The 21,542-nt window shown below is 38.3% G+C and overlaps 1 protein-coding gene across 2 annotated transcripts in view; it reads right to left on the reverse strand.

The window, feature by feature from the left end:
- Positions 1–7,081: 7,081 nt before the first annotated feature.
- PPP1R1C (protein phosphatase 1 regulatory inhibitor subunit 1C) overlaps positions 7,082–21,542 on the reverse strand; it is a 113,204-nt gene continuing 98,743 nt past the window's right edge. Inside the window, exon 5 of one of the 2 annotated variants that reach the window (XM_081814039.1) lies at positions 7,082–8,792. In XM_081814039.1, coding sequence (XP_081670165.1) covers positions 8,728–8,792 — 65 coding nt within the window. In that variant the 3' untranslated portion in view covers positions 7,082–8,727. Of the gene's footprint in view, positions 8,793–14,709; positions 15,200–21,542 lie in introns of those variants that run through there. The other variant, XM_006726933.3, reaches the window with a different exon arrangement.

Here is a 21,542-nt window from a genome sequence, read left to right on the forward strand (position 1 = left end):
TATTGTGAAACATTTGGTGTCTGATATAATTCAGTTTTGTGGGGCATTGAAGAGTTGGGGGAATCAGGGAAAATCAGGTAGATATCAGTTTTGATATGAGTTCTGTCAGAAAATGGTCTTTGCTCTATTAAAAAACTATTCATTGAACATTTATTATTGCGGCTGTTATTCGCAAGCTCCTGGCTAAATGCATGTTGCAGAGAGGAATGTGGAAACCTGAATCTTAGCTCTATAAATTTCATCTCTTATAGTGGAGATATTCATACACATAAATAACCAAAATGGCACATATAAAAGTAACCCGGTGCGAGTAAAATGCAGCTCTGGGTATTAAGAAAGGTAAAAATTGCTTCCATCTTCCAGGCTTCTAGGAAGACTTCTTAGAGTGGATTGCACATGAGTTGATACCTCCTTTACAAATCATAATGAAGCTCATACTCATTGCCTATTTTCTATGGATAGCCTCTGTGAAAACACTTAACACATATTATCTCTAATCCTCAATAATCCAGGAAAGTGGGTTATCAATATGAGCAAAGAAACCAAGTCTCGGAGAAAGCGCATAAGGTCAGGTCTCAGGTGGCGGACTCCAGCCTGGATTTGCTTCTAGGTCTCTCTGGCACCAAAGACCCCTTCTTCTTTCTACTACATCTATGTAGCATGGAGCAGAAGCACCATGGAAAGGAAAGCTTTGTGAAGAACAAGGTGAATAAGGTAACAGCTGAGAATAATAAAGAAGCAAAGGGCATCAAATCAAGGTGAAGACCTAGAGAGTTTCAATTAAGAATAATTGGCACGGTATGTGACACCTCTCAGACTGCTTCCGCGGTGCCAAAGCACTCCATTAAAATATAAAAATGTATGTACTCATCAGATACATGACATTTAACTGAACTTTTTACTTCGAGTGTGATTCTATGATAAATTTCCACTTAATAGGAAAAAGATTTCAAAGGCCATATTTTAATTCTGAAATACAATTAGACATAAAATACATATTTCCTTTGGAAGCTATAAGCCTTCTGCCTTCTAATTGCTTTTCTAAATATTACAAAGCCTATCCACCATCTAATACAACCCTTAAACAACAAAGACAATATGTATTTTAGAGTCAAAAAACAAACACTTACTAATGTCCCCCATTACACACATGTGATTTCTTTGGAAGGAATCCCAAATATTTAAGATACAAATCCTTATGGACCAACAAGTATATTTAAAGCTCTATTTGGGGCCATTTGTCCTTTAGTAACATTAATAAATGTTTAGGTTGTTTGCTTAAGATTTGTGGTGTTTAGAGAGCTTCCTTTGCATCTCAGGCTGATATATTTTTTATCTCCAATAATTAAAGATACCATTACTTAGTGTTCCTTATAGTTTATGGCATTAACAGTATTTTCTGATATTGCCTCTTACTCCCTATGAGTACTCTCTGAGGAATTTTATCTCCATCTATGGATGAGGAGTCATGGCAGAGGGTGAACTAATTTGTGTAAGGTCACACAGCTGATCAGTGGGGGAGCCGGGATTTGAAGTCTAAGAGAATGTGAGTCCCCAAACCATGAGGCTAGACTGCTTCTGGTCACTGTGGGAGGATCTGTCATGTCTTCTCCACCCACCATATTCATTACCTTCCTTTTCTCCCCTTCACTCCATATCCTGACAGAATTGCCAGTGACCACCAGCAAGGGCCGGTGCACTTTGGTGAACCGTTGGATGTTTTACAGCAGAAAAGGCGCCTTTGATTTCTGTGGAAGGAAGAATTATTTTGCATGCCTCATATGTGACTTTAAAAATGTGTTTTTTCAAATAACCTACTGGGGTTCAGCCTAGACCTTTGCTACTTAGAGTGTGCTTCCCCCCGCGGGAAACTTCTTAGAAGTGAACACTCTCAGGCCCCATCCAGACCTACTAAACTGGAATTGGCATTTAAGAAGATAACTGGGTGATTCCGGTGCCTAGCACTGTTTGAGACAATAACTAAATATTAGGGAGATAAATCTAAACACCCACTAAGCATTCAAACATGGGTTGTTTTTCTCCACACTAGACAAGAGGTTCCAGAGTTCATGCTTTCACCATGGTACTGCTCTCAAAACGACTCCAAAACAAACCCCGGGAGATTGCCGAACGGGACGGACTCTGTGAGTTCTTCAGTTACTGAGAACCTTGTTTCTCCTCGTCTGCACCGGGGTCAGCAAGCGTTTTCTATAGAGGATCGGGCAGCAAACACCAGCTGGGCAGGCCACATTTCATCGCGGTGTTTCTCCTCCTGGTGCCCCCTTTCCTCCTCCTCTTCCTTCCTCATCATTTTTTTCTTCTTCTTCCTCTTCCGTTTCTTCCTTTGTAACCTTTTAAAAATGGACAAGTCATTCTCCGCTTGTGGGGTCAGGGGTGTCCCGCGTGGCAGGTTTGGCGCACGGGCCTCTGCCGGGCTTGCCCCACTGCTGCTTTTTCCCATCCAAGGAGCGCGGGACCCCGGGGTAGGAGAGTGAGGCTGCTGGCGCCCGCGGCGGTCACTCCCGGGGGCCGCCGCTTCCGCGGGGCCTGGCGGCCCGCTGAGGACTGCGGACAGGAGTGTTTCCGGGCACAGCACACACAGCAGTCCCACGGGGCTCGCCGCGCTCCGGTTCCCAGGCCTGGGCTGCGTCCGCCTCACCTGGAGGGGCTGCTGAACTCCAGGTTGCTCAGGCCCCGCCCCAGGGGGCGGACTCGCCAGGTGCGAGCTCTCGCCAGGTGCGAGCTCTCGCCAGGTGCGAGCTCTCGCCAGGTGCGAGGTGGGGCCCGGCGTGATGCCGCTGCTGCTGGACTGGGAGCTCTCCCTCTGAGGACCATTGGCTTACAAGTGAACCTTACACTCCTGGCCGTCACACTCAAAGCCCCGCAGTCTAACGCCAGCCTGTCTTTGGGCCACAGCTTGCATTCACTTCGCCAGTCCCTGTTCCTGATTTCCCCCCTGCCCTCGCACGGGACTCCTCCTCTGCAAGGGTCTTTGCCATTTTTACCTTTCACACTCTCCCCGCCCCCCGGCCTCAGGGGGTCAGCACATTTGCTAGCTCTCCCAGAAAGCCTCTTCGCGTTTCTCTGGGCAGGAGCCTCAGACCCTCCTCTAGACGCGCACTGAGCTTTCCCCTCCTTGCTCCAATACTGTAGCTCGCTCGCCATGGCATTCACTTGCTGCCAGATTATAAGGTAAGGAAGCACTGTGCCTTACACATGGTAAGTGTTCAGGAAATACTTACAGAATAAGTAAATATGAATTAATGAATGAAGGCAGGCAGGAAAAGTTTGTATTTGTTTTAAGTGTTTGATATATGATTGAGATAATTCTTTTCAGATAACATCTCTAGTTAATTCAATCAAAATGAGACTCACTCTTCAAGCACTTTAGATCTAAGTAATTCCAAAAAGCCATTTGTGTTTTTTCTCAGAGCAGACACATGGGGAGTGCATTAATTCTTAATTAATACTTAATAGCTGCTAAAAGCAAACCTGAATTCTATGAGAGAAACATTAAGATCTCTCCATCTGTCTCTTGTCTACCCTTGGGGAGATGGGTCTGCTGGTGCAGAGGTATATTAATTGTAGCTAATCTTACCAAATATGCTAAGGAGAAAAGCTCACATTTCCTGGGTGATTTCTTATAGCCTCGGTGATTAATAATGGGAACCATACAAGCTTTGGAACAGGAATGACCTCAAGTCACAGAATGTTTTTGGTGGTTGGTAGCTGTTGGCCTTAATGTTTCCTAACCTCTCACCATGAAGACTTTGATAGAATGGCGAAATAATACTGAAGAATATTTAAGGAATCTGGACAGTATGTGACACACTGTTGGTTCTCAATTAACAGAAATTAATGTAATTATATTAATCCAGATGACATTTTGTTTGTGAATTTTATGTGCAAGACCTGAGGGAAGAAATACCTTATCCAAGGACTGAATTTGACCCTCAATTCAATATCAAACTTTGTCATGGTCTCTGTGATCTTGGACAAGCCTCAGTTTTCTCCTCTATGAAATGGAGATGTAAGCGTCCCTATTTTACAGAATTACTGGAATGATGAAATGGCCCATGTAAGATGCTGAGAATAATGACTGACACAGTTTTTTCTAAACTGAAATAGTATGAGCTGTAAAAATAGGAATCTACCAAGATTCTCCTTTAAAAGAATCATCCTCTTCTTATAAAATTAATTCGTGATTATAGTTGCAAGATCATAGCATGGCTTTCACTTCAGTAGCAATATCCTAAAAGACCACAGGATGGGGAGATTTCTCCATGTAAGGAGTAGGCTAACCATTCTATAGTATAGAGCATATTATCATCAACTGCACGATTTATGTCCTTGCTGGAGGAGAGGAAAGGCAGAATTACATACATGCTAGAGAGGTAGAGATAGAGGTGGAGATAGAGTAGATTGAGATAGAGCTTGATATGTTAGTGTATATATTTATAGACAGATACCTCTATTGATATATATGTCGATATATGTCATGCAGACGTTCAATTCTAGGGGAAATTGTTTAAGGCAAATATTAAGAAGAAAAATACCAGCTTAAAGATAAAATAAGAATAACCTTTAGACTTCCAGGATGGCTTGCTAAATAAAACACATTATTAGACATCCAGGTGCACTTAGAAGCAACAATAGCAGTTTCTCAAAAGTTAAACTACAGGCACACATCCCCGCAAACTCCACCGGTTTCACAGAACTTCATTAGCAAAACAAAAAGGTCTTTCTTTGGAGAAAACAAAAAAAAGGAGAGGACCTTTCATAATGAGGAAATTGCCCATAAACAGACGCGTCCACTAAATGTGGTAAATCAGATGCAATCTACAAGCCAAGTGGGTCAACACTGAAACCAGAATCTTTAAACCCACCACGGAGAAAAGGGGCTGCTAGAAAGAGCCGGCGCTCAAAAGCCGCATTCAGATGGAGATGACTTGGCAGCCTGGGCAGGAACCTACTAAAGCGAGATGTGTGGCCAGGCCAGGGAAGGGGCGGGAGCAGGCCTTGCCTCTCCCTCAGGCTCCCCGTCTCTCAGGCTCCTTTCTCTTTCCACCTCCCACCTGGCTACAGTCTGCTCTTCACCTTCTGTGGGAGGTCCTCACTTTCTTCCTTTCATCTACTTTCTTCTGCACGTCTTCCTCCATTCTCATCTAGCCTTTCCTTAACAGAGATAATATGGAAGTGATAACAGAGGGAAGTATTTATTTCATAGGGTTTTAAGTCTGTGCTTACTTTAATAGCAAGTGGGTTACATTTTTTTCTCTTTAAAGAAAGTTTCCCTTCTTATTTCAGCACAGTTACATTATATATATGCATTTGTACACATGTATTTTGTCTACACATATGTGTACATATACATGCATGCACACATGTTTAAATTCTGCACACATTTTCATATATATGTATATATATATTCCTCAACAGAAAAATATTTTAACTCCAAATTACACAATGAAAGAAAAAGATTTATAAAAATTAATACATTAATAGGAAAAAGGCATACAAATTTAGTTATGCTTTAAATCAAAATTTATTGATTTTGGATTATATTTTCCCCAAAATATTGCATTAGATTATTTTATACCAATACAGCTTTTGGTAGTTTATGATGACAGTGTCTAATTTTTAATACTTCTCTGCCCATACTCTAAGAATTATTATTTTAAAAATCTCATTTAGCTATCAGTCGGTTCCCAAAGAAATAACTTGTTCCAGTGAACTGCTTCCTATGAAAACTACTCTATTTATAATGACAGTGAAAATAGGTAGCTCAGGCCTGGTATCCTATGAAAGTCCAGGATAATTGCAGTAGCACGGTATGGTTAGTAGAAGTATAATTAATATTATAATTCCTATCTTAGTCATCACTGGCCTTCATGTCAAGTTTAATTTTTAGACTACTGTTTTCAAAAGCAAATAAAGGAGCCCATATAGTATTTAAAACACTTGACAAATATAACAAATAAGTGACAATTTCAAAATAGGAAATCTATGTCCCATTAAGGCAAGAGAAGAATGATGAGAACATCTGGTAATGTAATTAGTATGATTACAGAAACACATCTGTAGAATTTATGCTGCAGGGAAATGTCATGTAACCCGCCCATCTACTGCAGTGCCTGGACAAATGCAAGTCTCTTTAAAAAATAAAGAAGAGAAGATATTCTCCTGCAAGAGATGGTCAACCATCTATGAGCTTTTTTTTTTTTTTTTTTAAGTTTTTTCATCCCGTTGTTTTGATTCATATAAAGCCATGTTCTACCTTTGCTACCATAGGGGAGGAAAAAGGTTTCTGGCTTGTTCTGAAAGTTAAACTGACAAAGAGATTAATAGGGAAAAAGCATACAGATTTATTTAATAGTTTTTAATAAGTTTTACATGACATGGGAGGCTTCATAAGGAAATGAAGATCCAAAGAAACAGATCTGAGTATTTTCATGCTAGGATTGAGGAAGAATGGGGTCGTGGAAGACTAGGATAAGTTAAGGAGTATGAAATAAGTGTAGTAAACTGGGGGATACTTAGCAGTGCTTGTTTGTTTGGATTCTTCTTTGAGTCCCTTTGTCTTCAGAGACAAGGGTGCTCCTTTCTTCTGGCTATAAGGCACTCCTCATGTGAGGGTTTTATGGCGTGTTTCAGGGAGAAGGGCAGAGGGAAGGTGACCTTCCTGCTTCTGCCATTTTCTCAAACCCCTTCAGCTTACAGTATTCAATGTGCCAGGGTGTCATACTTTGCAGTAGTTGGTCCTGAACCCCATCGCTACTCTTGAGGGAAAAAAGTTATTTGGAAACATCAATAAATTGTTTCCTCAGTTAGCTTGAGGAAAGCAGCAGTTAGAATGTTCTCTTTGGTTCCTCCTTACGTAACATATTGTTTTTTAATGCCATAATATCTATAGTTTATGCCACAATTGTGCATTTAAGTCTATGGTAATTATGCTTGTTTATATTAGTTTTACTTTTGGGGCAATACAAATCTGGGAATGGTAAGTAAAAATTAGCATTCTTCAAATCCTGGGGACGGGGTGCAGAGAAAGGGAAAGGCCATAACAAAAAAAAAAAAGCAATTTGTGAAATGATTTTTCAGTTTATTAGAAATCAAGGAAAAGAAACTTAAAAAGATTGATGCCTTTTTCTTTAAGAAAAGATTATACCCAACATTGTCATAAGCTCAGCAACTTTTTAGATATTAAAGATTGTTTTTTTTAAAGCACAGATTTAAACATAAAAAATATTTTTAAATGAGTCACATAGTTTAAAAGGAGTTTCAAATTTGCTTCTTCTATTGGTTAAAGGTCATTTTAATTTGAGGTCAATATCAAAGAATTAAAGTAGAACTCAGGGGCTTCTTTCTATTCCAGCATCATTAACAAAATTATCCCCCTCTGCTTTAAGTCTGAAATGTAGAAAATTTAATTCCAGTGCAATCTACAAGACACTCTAAGAAAATGCAAAAGCCTCTGGTTTTGAAGGAAGATGGGCTTTCCCATCCTAAAACCATCACAATTTCTCAAAAAGAGCATCAACAAATAGAAGGGTTTGTTGAATTATTAGTTCATTTAGGGCCATTTATTTTCTTTGGGCTCTAGTCTCCTGTCCTATAAAATGAATCCTACCTGTCATACATATTTAATGTGATTATTAACTGAGAAACATAGGTGAGGCCACTTTATTAACTGTAAAGAACTGAACCAGTATTAACTGGCAGGAGGGCAGCAACAATAATAGCCTTTTCATTTTTATAACTGATGCTTAAATAAATAGTTGGTGTGCAGTATATTATTAATATGTATTTGTGGAACTAAACTGAATCAAGACCAACGATTTGAAAAAGAAACAGAAGAATAAATAAGTATGATAGAATTTGAAAAGAAAAAAGGAAATATATTTGAAAGCTCTCTATTGTAAAAGAAGACTCAGATTCCAGAATTAGAAAAACTAAAAATGAATCGCTTAAAAGTTACCCAAATTCAAGATCTCCCTTTTCGTCGTAGAGAAAAGTAAATTAAAACCAAAAGGAACTTGGCAAATAGTGTAGCATAAATAATCAGAAAAAATATATAAAAGGAAAGGACAATATCTGAAAAACATGTCAATATTTATGTACCAAATATCTAACGCGCTTCTGAAGGCAATCCAAGAGGAAGAAAATAAGACACAATGATGCACGTGGAAGTGATGGTGGTGGTTTTGTGTTGGTATATTTCCAAGCTCCCACAGGAGCGAAGCACTGACAAGTCAGCTTCTGCTTGTTATCAACCCATTTTGCACCTGGTGGAGCAAAAGAAAACAACAAACTATTCCAGAACACCGTGGAAATGTTCCAGAGAATTTCATACCATGTCACATAAATCTCTGTAAAGGGAAAAACCTGGTATGCAACTTAATAGCCACTAAGCCTGCATGCTATGATAGAGTAAATTATCCAATTAGTGATTTGTAGGAGGACGTTTTTCTTGGAAAGACTTTCAAATCTTAAGGAAAAAAACTACCACCACAACAAACCAAAAAAAAAAAAAAAATGATTACCGTTTTTGAGATCATCTTCTAAGGAGAAGTTTTAAAAGACAGAAAATATAATTGGTTACAATGCTAATGCCGTTAAATACATACATACATATGTGTGTATATTTCTAACTAAATCAATTTTGTTCTGTTGACTGCCATATAAGCATACAAAGATACCCTTTTTCTCTTCTGATCCCATTCTCTCTTAATGCTGTTGCTTTTTGTCTATTCCTGTCTCTTCTTTTCTTCTTTGCTGCTTGTCTGCAGTTCCTGAAAGAGAATCAGAGGAAGAAACAGTTCTTAGTGTTGGAAGGAGCCTCACAGGAACATCTGATCCACTCCCTCGTATCATTCTCTCCATTTTACTGCTCAGAAAACTGGGTCCCAGTGTGATTAAAGGGCTTCCCCAAGGTCACAGAACTATGATCAAAGAGAAGATGCCACCCTGAGCCACATCACCTCACCTCGTTCTTTTTTTTTTTTAAGATTTTATTTATTTTGAAAGAGAGAGCCTGCGCAAGCATGTGGGGGATGAGCAGAGGCAGAGTGAGAGAGAGAATCTCAAGCAGATTTCACACTGAGCACAGAGCCCAACACGGGGCTCAATCTCATGACCTTGACATCATGACCTGATCCGAAATCAAGTGTCAGATGCCTAACGAACTAAGCCACCCAGGTGCCCTGCCACATCACCTCATTCTATTTCCTTCCAGTAATTTATCACTATCTGATATGATTTCATTTATTATTATTAATAATTTATGTATGAATTTGTATGTATATTGACAGTCTTCAAATACTAGAATATACATCCATGGATTTAAGGACTTTAACTCTCTTATTAGTACCTGTATCCTCAGGACTCATTCATACATATTTATTGAATAATAAACTAGAATAATGATCTTTTGTTTCTAGAGTATACTTTTATAAATGACACCAAATTATCCTATGGAAAGTACTGTAGAATAATTAAGGATATCTGAATTGTTCTATCTAGCTACAGGCCTATCATAAACATTAACCTAATTTATGCATTTTTAAGTAGCAAAAATATCTAGTGAGTATTAATGTTTTCAACTCTTTGACATGTGTTGAATAGTCTGTGCTTCCTTGAGATACCCCAGGGAAGAAGAGCTTTCCTGAATTCTGTTCATTTGGGAAGCAGATATTGCTCGTTGCAGATATTGTGAGTTGGAAGGTGGCCAGGTTCCTGGTCTAAAATATTTACTTTTGGGGCACCTGGGTGGCTCAGTCAGTTAAGCATCTGACTCTTGATTTCTTGGCTCAGGTCATGATCTCAGGGTTGTGAGACTGAGTCCTCCGTCAGTCTCCATGCTCAGCGGGGAATCTGCTTGAGATTCTCTCTCCCTCTCCCACTGCCCCTCCCCCCTGCATTCATGTGTACTCTCTCTCTCTCTCTCTAAAAATAAATCTTTAAAAAATATGTACTTTCTCCAACTCCTTTGCATTGAGGGGTAGTCTTACGGCACAGCGCTAGTCCAGTAAGACATTAGTTGGGGGCCTCTGGGACAACTTTGTTTTCCTGCTAGATTCTTTCCCTTTTTCTTCCCACTGCTCTTTTTGCTTAGAACAGACTGGATGCCTGAGGCAGCAGCTCTCTTGGGACCATGAAGTCACAACTTCGAGAATATTAAGGAAAATGAAAAGTGTCTGGATACCCGATGGAGTCTTGAGCCACACAATTCCAGTCCTGGACATTTTATTGCATGACATAAATCAGCCTGTATGCTACTGTTTGCTGGGTTTTCTATTATTTGCTGTCAAATGCTTGTTCTGAATAATAATGAAGAATGATTTGCCAAACATATTCTAATATTCTGCTACTTCTAGGACCCTAATCCTAGTGACATATACTCCTAGGGTTTACTGTGCTCATTGCTTCAAATTAGGCTCATTGTTACTAAAAGTAAGAGAAAAGGGAAAAAATACTAAGTCACATTTGTAGAGTGAGAAACAAAAAATGAAGATGAATCCAATACCATTTAATACCATTTTTTTCCCCTCAAGTTTTTAGGCTTCTTTGAGTTCTCTCCTTTGCCTACTTCTTCTACTCTCATGTTCGTCTGCCTTCTACAGACCAAGTCTCTCTATCTGCATAAACTAAGTATGAAATGCAAGGAGGAAAGTGACTGCACCAATGTCTGTCCACAGAATGAAGAGGACACACAAGATAAATGTCAAGAATAGTTCTGGAGTTGAATGATAGCCTCTTTACAAAATGCAGTCAAGTACCTATGCATTCATGTAAATTATTTAATTCACATAATATTGCAAAATAGAAACCTTCACCCCCATTGCTGTGTGAATTAGTGGGATGTTTGACAACCTTAGCACCTTAACTACTTACAGTGTCACTTAAAACCAAAGATGCCCTCCATCATTTTCCTAAAACTCTTCTTCCTCTGATATTTAGTTTTCCAGAATATCATGATGTTTGAAATCTAATAATTTAATTTCTTTAAACAGATTTCACATTTTGGCAGCATGGACATTTTTAATAATTAATACACCTGGAGCTTTGAAAATTGGTTTTTAGAATTAGGGTCTTAGAAAAGTAAGGGCATTTCTTCTTCCTTCATCTTCAGAGAAAGCAAATATTCAAAATCACTATGAGCATTAACACTTTAATGTAATTAGACATGATTTTTCTATTACTCAGTGTGCACTTACACTGCTTTTAGATGTGGATAAAGAAACAGAATTTTTAAATTAATGCAATATAAGTGGTTTATTTATAAATTCATAAATCCATATTGCCATTAAATGAACTCAACAATACTTACACTTATTTGCTATGACCATACCCAAAACCAGTGTTTCCAAACTTCATTCAATTGTATATCATTTGGTGATTTTGAGGTACCACCTCTACTATGGTTATTTAATATTTTTCTTTAAATTGATTTAAAATATATTCACACATTAACCTTGCCTCATCCTAAGCAACAATAGCAATAAGATCATGATTATGTATCTTTTCTAATATGTATTATGACAGTATTTATAAGTATAAAAATAAAAGTAATTTGTCCCTTACCAACCTAAAATAATGTTTCCACAATGTAGAAAACATTGCCATAATTGAATTAAAATTTAAAATGGATGGTGAGAGCTTTTTTAAGAACAGAAAAAGTCTGAGAATTTTGTTTTTTATAAAGACCCTTACCCTAGCCAACTCTGGGAAGCAAAAGGGCTTACAATATTATTGTCTAATAGAAAGAATCCTGGTCTAGAATTCTGCTCCGCCCTGCTACATTCTATGCTTCAGTTTCTTATGTTTAGGGAGATTAGGGAAAAAACCCAACATATCTCCCTGACATAACCTTTCTTAGATTCAGTATACACAATTAAAGAGGATCCAACAGCAAGTGGCCAGGATGATGAGAAAGGTTGGGAGGACCTGGTGGTGTTTTAACACAGAGACAAGGCCACTTGGGAGAAGACATCACAGAGCTGGATGGCTGTGATCAAGGAGGTGAAGTACAGAAGAAGGAGTTTCATACAGAGAAGAATAGTTAAAGCTCTTTAGCTGGGTTTGGGATTCAGCTGGAGTTAATCAAAAAGGGAGGGGATCAATCACTGGTCTGTGATGTTGAAGAGGACCATGTGTTGGGTAAGGCTTAGATAGACAGCATCAGGTCCTTTTCCACCTTGATAACAACAATAGGGACCGATTACTAAATGCTCCCTAAGCTGGACTAAGCATTTTAATGTGTCTTATCTCATTTAATTTCCACGATAATCTATAGGGGTAGGTATGATGTTACCCATTTTACAAATGGAGTAACAGTCTAAAATTTGATAGAGATTGAATTTGAACCCAGGCCAGAGTGACTCAAAGCTCATCTATTAGCCATTATGTTATATTATAAATGTGGTCTGGGAAAGATAAAGTTTTTGTTTTGTTTTGTTCAGAAAGTTTCTTTGACCATTCAGCCAAACTGAAGCCAAGTTGTCTTCTTGAAAAAATTTTGTTGTAAACTATAATTGTGTGAAAAGGAAACTGAAAAGCTATTATCTCAGCTGGCTTCCTTCAGATTTCTGAGAAAGCCAACATATTTCCCAAGGAAAACTTATGCTTTTAATTGTAATCTCTGTTTTGAGAGTAGAGAACAGAATGGAAGAAACCAACATTTCCTAAGGAAAACTTATGCTTTTAATTTTTATATTTTTGTATTTTTAATAGAGAACAGAAGAATCCAGAAGCCATGCTACTTATTTATCCAAATGATGTTACAAAATCAGCAAAAGCTTTGATTTCTTTTGTTTGACTGAATCCTTTTGAAAAAAAACAAAACATTTTGAAAGTATGTTCAAGGAAAGGGAGGGCAAATTTTATTTTTTAGCACCCTGGGGTTATCTCAAATAGTCTCTAGGGGTATCAGAATGTTTTCTACAAATAATTCAAAATCATGTAAAACAAATCTGTGCCTTAATCGTGTTTTAAGTAGAAAGAAATTTAGGAAATCAAACAGTCACAGCAGGTGGTCTAGAAACTCCAGAAAGTTTTGATTGAAACTGGCTTAATAACAACAACAAAACCCATAAAAGGCTAGGGGTGGGGGTGGGGAGGAGGAGAGGAAGGAAGGAAGGAGGGATGGAGGGAAGGAGGGAGGGAAGGAGGGAATAAGGGAGGAAAGGAGGGCAGGAAGGAGGAAAGACACTTGGAACCAGAGTACTCACTCATACTTGGTGATACTACTTATCAATGAGTTTTGCATTTACTTTCTTGAGGAAAATATCCTAAAAAAATGACTGTTATCTCTACTGCATTGTCTAATAGATTCACATATTTCTCTTAATCTCTATATTGTAAAACTTGCATTCAAAATTAAAAACAATAGTTTTACTTCTTTGAATCTTGATATAAGATCCCACAGTGGATTTCACATTTGTTTTTTTTCTTTCCATCTTAAGTTCCCTCTTTACTGACTTTTGAGAAACGTTTTCATTTTTTCCATCCATGAAACATTGAACTTCACCAGTATCATCAGTGTGGGAACCAAACTGAGCATTCCACCATCCTCACTAAATTTTGTGGCATAGATATTTTACCTTGAAATGCCATAAATCATTAATGGGGTGCCTGGTGGCTCAGTTGGTTAAGTGACTGACTCTTGGTTTCCCCTCAGGTCTTGATCTCAGGGTTGTGAGATCGAGCCCCATGTCAGGCTCCATGCTCCACAGAGTCTGCTTGAGATTCTCTCTCTCTCTCCCTCCCCCTCTGCCCCTCCCCCTGCTCACACACACACTAAGCTGTCTCTAAAATAAGTAAATAAAAATCTTTAAAAAAATAATTAATATTGTCCTGGAGGCCAGAACTTTGAATAACCAAAAGCTCTATTCAATAAATATATATATACTGTCCTGGAAAACCTTGCTTTATACTGATGCTTTACCTTCTCTGCCAGTTTTAAGGATGAGAAATTATCTTTCCTTTATTTTTATAACCCCCAGCAAAGTCGTTTGCCAGAGATAAACTCATTAAAAATAGTTATTGAGTTAATGAATGACTATATGCATGAATTAATGGAATTTCTTATTTGATGAAAATAGAAGATTTATAAAATGCTAATCATTCCTTAAAATGCAATAGGAAATAGCTCATATTTCAAGTAATAGCCAAAAAAATGGCAGGGGAGATTTTGGCATATTTTATTTTAGATTTAACATTTTTCTTTCTTAATAGCTAGTGGAAATGCTGGGAAATATATCTCTCACAGCTCAGAAAAATGAGAATTCTGCAGTCCTTTAGCCATTAACATGTTGGAGGAAAAAGGATGGTTAATACCTAAAGACCAATATATTATGATCTTTTGAATCAAGAAATTGGGCATTTCTTCATCATTTTGAAATAAATACCACATACTGTTCTGTATACAGAAACATGATAAATGAAACTTAAAAGTTTCCTTAAGGGGCGTCTGGATGGCTCAGTCGTTAAGTGTCTGCCTTCGGCTCAGGTCATCATCCCGGGGTCCTGGGATCAAGCCCCCGCATTGGGCTCGCTGCTCAGTGGGAAGCCTTCTTCTCCCTCTCCCACTGCCCCCCTTGTGTTCCCTCTCTCGCTATGTCTCTATCTGTCAAATAAATAAATAAAATCTTTAAAAAAAAAGTTTCCTTAAAATATTCCTCTGTAAGTTAAACCCAGACACACCATGTCTAAATGTATTTAATATTTATTTTTTACTCTTAAAGTGAAGCTATTTACATTTGACCTTAGAAGGCAAATCACATCAGTAGGACATCAGGGATTAAGCTCTGCAGTATTAAAGTTAGAACACTCACATATTTGCAAATGTCTATGCAAATGTCATTAAAAAGAAAAATCACCATAAAATAAATGCTTATTCTTTAATTTTAAGTAATATCGAACAATCTGTACTTGGTTCTAAAGTTCAGTCAAGGAGAGCTTCCCAGGAGGTGTATTACTACTGTATGAGTGTAGAGAGCAGAGGTGGAGAATGCTTCTGGAGGTCAATCAAGGAGTGGCCTTCCATGGGATATTCAGAAAAGTTAATGGTTCAGTTATTCCCAAGAAGCCTTCTTGCTGCAGACCCGTAATTAATGTTCCCACTGCTCCTCTCTTTCGTTTACACCTTCTTCTTCTTCAGGGAATGCTGATTCATTCTGGCCTTTCAGATGCTTAACCCCTGAAATTATAAAAAATTATCCTCTATTTAAGTGAAATTTATTTCTAGCAGATTCATTGCTTTGCTGCAAGAGATAAACAAAATGAGTGGAAAGTTTTCGCTGGTATAGACACGTTTTCTCCAAGAATTTCAACCATCTAACCCTATATAAACCTTTTAATTCACTGAGAAATCAAAACACACCAGCCAAATTTCCATTAGAGACAGGCTTCCTTTATAATTAAATCTTCTCCATTAAGAATTGCATCACAGCCTATTAAAAACCTGTTAACTAAAAATCTGCTCACAGGCTCTTACTGTAATTCTGATATATTACTTAGCTCAAATATTTCTTTTGGCATCCCTGAACTTCATTACAAGCAGAATCATTGAAGAAACCCCTAGGAACAAAGAAGGGTGTGCACCATTTCTGTAACTTGTAAACAACAAAAGAATCACAATATTGTTAGTCTCCTTCAGGAATCAGAACATATTCATTTGATTACGAAACTTCCATAGACAAAATTCTCCAATAACTTCCCCCACCGCCCACAGAGGGGCAACCCACTGGCACCCTCTGCCTGCTCCACAGGCTGATAGATCCTGGCCTCTCCCCACCTATTTGGCCTCATTCCTTCCCAGCCCTTCCTGCTTCCCCCTTTCACAGTAATTTATGAGTTACTAGTTAGGGACACTAACCTACTCTTCCACATTCCCTGATCATTCCGGGCTCCTTCCAGCCTCCATGCTCCTCTCCTTGCCTTCTCCCTGCCAAATAGCTTCTTCCTACTCCCCCACTGATAATCTCCCGCTTATGCCTCCGCCTCAGCTTGCCTCCTCTGGGAAGCTCCTCTAATTTCCCCAAGCGGACTTGGCTAGCTTTTTCTCATATTTCCCTCCTGCTCTTGGATCATTTTCTCTTGTATCAATTAGTTTATAGAACTGATTTGTTCACATATCTTTCTCATTGGAGCAAACTTCTTGATGTCAAGATTACATAGTTTCAGTTTGGGGTCTCAGGCACAATGCCTGGCAAATAGTACGTACTCATCCATATTGACTGAATAAATGACTGATATAATTAATAAATAACTTGGTGTATGTCTTTGGCATATCTTTTTTTAAGATTTCAAAATTAACCCAAATTTGGAGTATAAACCAGAAGGCAACTACCACAACTATATACTCAAAATCTACAGAATTACCTTCTGTTTCACTTGGGTCTGTTCTGTTAAAACATCATACCAGTGGACACTTCATGTGTCCATTGCTACTTAACATGAAAAATTGTATACATATTTTATATTTTAGAAAATTGGTTTATAAGATTTTTCTAAGTATTACTGAAAAATATTCTGGTTAGAATTGATAAATGAAAGGAAGTCACTGCTCATGTTTGCTATGAAACAAAGAAACTCAAAGTGTGGATTTGCATTTACTGCAGTCAGCAAGCCTCAGAGTGCTGTTTGGCAAAGAATGACATCCTTGGGCTTGGTGGATTATCTTGCAAAAATATTTGATCAGTTGTTATAATATCTAAATACTTTAATTTCATCTGCAAACACAGATCCCTCACAATTCCTGTTGACTCAAAACTGTAGATGGACATTTATTATTAACAAATGGAACTTATTTTATATTATTATAAATTACAGGGTGGGAGGGAGATGTCTAAATGTTAAGGAGAAGGTAAGGGAATTCATTCATTCAATAAGCATCCAATCAGTTACTCTGCTAGAGTCTTACATAGCTTAGTCACTAAACCTCACAACTCCATGACAGAAATACCTGGATGGTGAAATTTAGACTTGAAGAAGGGAAGTAATTTGTTCAAGGTTATAAGGATGGCGTGGTTTTAAAAGAAGTTATGACACATCATATTTCCTCAGTATACACTGATGACTAAGTGAATAAATAGTGAATGAGGCATAAAGTTGCATTGTCAGGAGACCCTAACTCATTTTCACCTTTAGCTTTTTGGATGTTGATATAGATTTTCCTGTCATTCTCTAGGATTTATTATAGGTTTACAGTACCTATTAACCTTGCTTAGACAATGTTGGGATTGACTCTGAAATATTAAAGCACAATAATCATTCAGCCACCTGTCACTCTAAGCTGAAATTGTCTGTGCCTCTCTCAGTTTGAAAAGGTTCTATTACCTCTAGAGCTCATCCCTTTCATCCACAAGGTAACTACAGAGTAACAAAGTTGTGCTTAAGACAATTTTCTTTAAATTAGAGTTAATAACTTAATGGCAACATTGATTCATTTATATGAGGGGCTCAAACATCAAGAAAATATGGTAACCAAAAAGTCCAACTTACTAAACCATTAGTCAATTACTTCCCTTACTTGAGTATAGGCCTACTTGCTTATCCTGACCCATATTTAATTTATTTTATAACCCAATAATGGTCACAAAGTTATATGAGGAAGCCTTTTTAAAAGTAAAATCACTCACTTGGGCAAACCTTGGAGGATGCCTTTTTTAGCCTTTTTCAAGTGTGACATTAACTGTTTCTAGGTGAAAGACGGGAGGTGATATCATGAACGTCTCTACAGAACCACACATTCCTTGGTTCTCAAAGCACTTTGCATTCGTGTCATCTTTCCATTGAATAACGGATAGTTGGTTAACTTGTGTCTTGAATCTTTTTTCCTATCAGTAATATTTGTTTGGTTACAGATGCAATTGTACTAAGATTAAAGTGTGAGGTCTATGAGGACTTTCTAATAATTTCTGTCTCCCCACGCCCTCCTCCTATTCCCAAACACACATATACTTTGTGTTTACATTTTCTTTAAACCTTCATTTAATATTAAGGTAATTCTGAAGGTGGAAGAAAATAACTTGGTCTGGGAGCCTGCGAAAATCCTCAGAGCCAGAGCCACCTCTGCTGAATGCTAACGAGCATATATTGAAACACTTCGCCTGCACAGGACTGACTCGGCACAGCATACAGCAAAGAGCCTCCTGGAACAAACGCAGACTCAGCCAGCCCTGCACAAAGCAGAAGGCCAAGAGATCCCAAAAAACACAATGGAGGTTCTCTTCTCCATAGCAAATGAACACAGGATAAGGAACCAAATGTAAGACCAAGATATGCCATATGAACCCATGAAGGAATGAAGAAAACAGAGTTTGAGGAAAGGAAACTAATGAGTAAAAAAAGAAAAGGAAAGGAAATAAATGTTGCCCCAAACAGGACATAATCCTCCTGCTCTTCTCCATTCTATAGATCAGGCAGTTAAATGTGAGTTGGATGAAGCTGGGAAGTGACAGAGCGAAGAAGGATGAATAATGAATCCACAGAGGGAAGCTTGTATTTGGCAAGCCATGGGTCAATATGTTTATCAATTAATTTGGAGTGAAAAAAAGGGCAGGCTTATTTACATTTGTAGATGGCACAACACTTGGAGGGAAAGATGGCATGATGAAGGACACAACTAGTATTCCCAAAGCTTTCTAAGAGCGGGGAAGAGGCTGATGCGGGTCAGGTGCAGGCCAACAGGGAGTTTTGCTTTTAGAAAGATTACTCTGCTTTTAAGAAATAGAGAATGAGGGCAGTCGATTGATTATAGTTAGGGGTTTCAGGTGATCACAATTCCAACAGGACCCAGCAGAGGCACCTGTTTAGGGACCAGGCTCTTGGTGGTGTCAGCAGCCTTCCTAACATCAGGCAGCAGGCAGCAGGAGTGACTCCCTAACCGTGGGTTGTCAGACCTTTTCTGGAATATACTTACTAAGTGTGAGCTCTCTGTTTCAAGAGTTCTATTGAAGAAGGTAATTGAGATTAAAAGTAGTCTTATGAAATCACTTTTCTAGAACAATTGTATTTGAAACTGAAATGCCTGGCATAGAGAAAATTAAGAGAGGACAAAAGAGGCTGCCATTGAATTCCTAACAGACTGGAAAAAAAAACTGAAATTTATCTATGTAGCTCCTGAGAGCAGAAATAGGGTCAATAGCGGACATTTACATGGTGAGGGCAGACTATAGCTCAAAAAGAAAAGAAAATTCCTAAACTGTTTGTTTGCCCAGCAATAAACATGTGAGTGAGCTCTCATCACCATATGGGCTCAAGTCTAAATGTCTATCTCTGAGATGGGTCATAGAAGGAGGCCCTGCATTGTGCAGCACGAGGGACTGACCACCTCGCTGACCCTGAGATGCTATTAATCCATAAAAGAGATCTTCTTTCTACTGAAAAATTTGCTCTGCTGTGAGTATTTTAAATTACAAAAAAGTAATTATGACTTCCAATGACATAAATGGCTCAAATCCACATTTTAAAACTAATTCACATTGGGAGTAGCAAATGTAAATGGATTTTTTTTTTTCAACCACATACTTTAGACCTTAAAAATCATTCTAAAGTCCTCTAGGGAATATGTGGGTGGATTTTACAGAGCCTCTGACACTTTTGGAATTCTATTTATAGTTGTATTTGTGCTTTTTGGGGGGAAAAAGGCCCATAGTTTTCAGCAGAATCTCAGAGCGGTCTCTGACCCACAAATAATTGTGAATATGAATCCTGGTCTAATCTGCTTAGCTTAAAGATGAAGGGGCAATATCAGATGGCAAAGTGACTTGTTTAAATTCACACAGCAGTCATTGGCTGAGCTGGGACACAAATCTTGGCCCCTAATTCCTACTGGGGGCTCTTCATCTGGGTCACCAGGACCCAATCTTGCCCTGTCATTGGCCTTTTCCCAAGTTAAAACCTGAAGGAAAATCAGGCAACAAGATCATAAGAGCTTTTTTTATTATCACATTCCTTGAAAGAACTTTACATACCAGATAGATTTAGGTTTAACTTGCCAGTCTTTTGTTGTTGTTACTGTTTTTAATGGAATTTGGAATCAGAAAGATATAGAATTTAATCTCACCCAAGAATATTCCCAGAATAGAACCAAGTTATAAATAATGTTCAGGTTATCGGAAAAGAAGCAGCCTTTCTCTCTGCCATGATCAAACCTGAGACAGGACTCTGGGAGACCCAGAAAACATGTCATGGTCTAGTCTGGGAGATGAGACATAGTAGTCATCAAGCAATATGAGTTAAGTATCATAAAGTAAAAAAGCCCCTACTGTGTGTTAGGCACAGGAGAGAGACACAACTACAGATCAAATGGGGATGAAGGTCAAGAGGCGATGATGTATACATAAATGAAGTTAATTCTGTGAATATGTGTTACAGACCAGTACTACAAATAATACATTTGGAGAGTTCTGATATGGGAAAAAAGAGCTCCAACTTGGGAGATATTAATCTGGAGAGCTATTTATTGAGCAATACACTGGATAGAGTAAAGGAAACAGCAAGTCTGAGTTCTATATAAGAAAACTATTTGCAAAATACAGTTAACAGCCATTTATTTTCTGAAGGCCTACTATGTACAAAAGAGTGATTTCAGTGGCCCTAGAAAGATTATCTTCTAATGGTTCCTGGTATATTGACCCTTCAAATTTTATCAAAATAATCATGCTAGATATACTTGAGGGATATAATGTATCCTATAACATGGTACAGCTGAGGGATGCCTGGGTGGCTCAGTCAGTTAAGCATCTGACTTCGGCCTAGGTCATGATCCCAGGATCCTGGGATCGAGTCCCACATCAGGTTCCTTGCTCAGTGAGGAGCCTGCTTCTCCCTCTCCCTCTGCGTGCTCTCTCTCAAATAAATAAATATTTTAAAAAACAAACAAACAAAACATGGTACAGCAGGGCCCATCATCTCTCAGCTTGAAAATGTGCTTTCCATTTCCCAAAATGCTTTCATATGTATTTGTTTAATCTTCTTGTCATTCTTTTATGATGCCTAGCTATATATTAATACACTTAGGGTCACAGAGATCAAGAGACATATCAACTTCATTCCAAAGCTAAACACATTATCATGTCCTGAACTCACCCTAAATCTATCCCTTTCTACTTTATCTGAAGTAAATTACATATATGCAGTACAGTTAATCTCTGTTCTAATATGGTAACTGATCAGTTAACATAAACTGCAAATCAACACATTGTCATTTCATTTAATACCCTTTTACTGGGGCGCCTGGGTGGCTCAGATGGTTAAGCGTCTGCCTTCGGCTCAGGTCATGATCCCGGGGTCCTGGGATCGAGTCCCACATCGGGCTCCCGGCTCAGCGGGGAGCCTGCTTCTCCCTCTGACCCTCTCCCCTCTCATGCTGTTTCTCTCTCGCTCGCTCTCTAAAAAATAAATAAAATCTTTAAAAAAAAAAAAATACCCTTTTACTTAGGGAAGCATTTTTCTGGAGAGGAATAAATGTGTGATATGCTTCTCTCTTCATCATACACAGAAATAGGGGCAGCATGTTTATGTGATATTCATAA

The sequence above is a fragment of the Leptonychotes weddellii genome, chromosome 3 (assembly GCF_054177405.1).
Source record: "Leptonychotes weddellii isolate Sample4059 chromosome 3, ASM5417740v2, whole genome shotgun sequence".
NCBI classification, from domain to species: domain Eukaryota; kingdom Metazoa; phylum Chordata; class Mammalia; order Carnivora; family Phocidae; genus Leptonychotes; species Leptonychotes weddellii.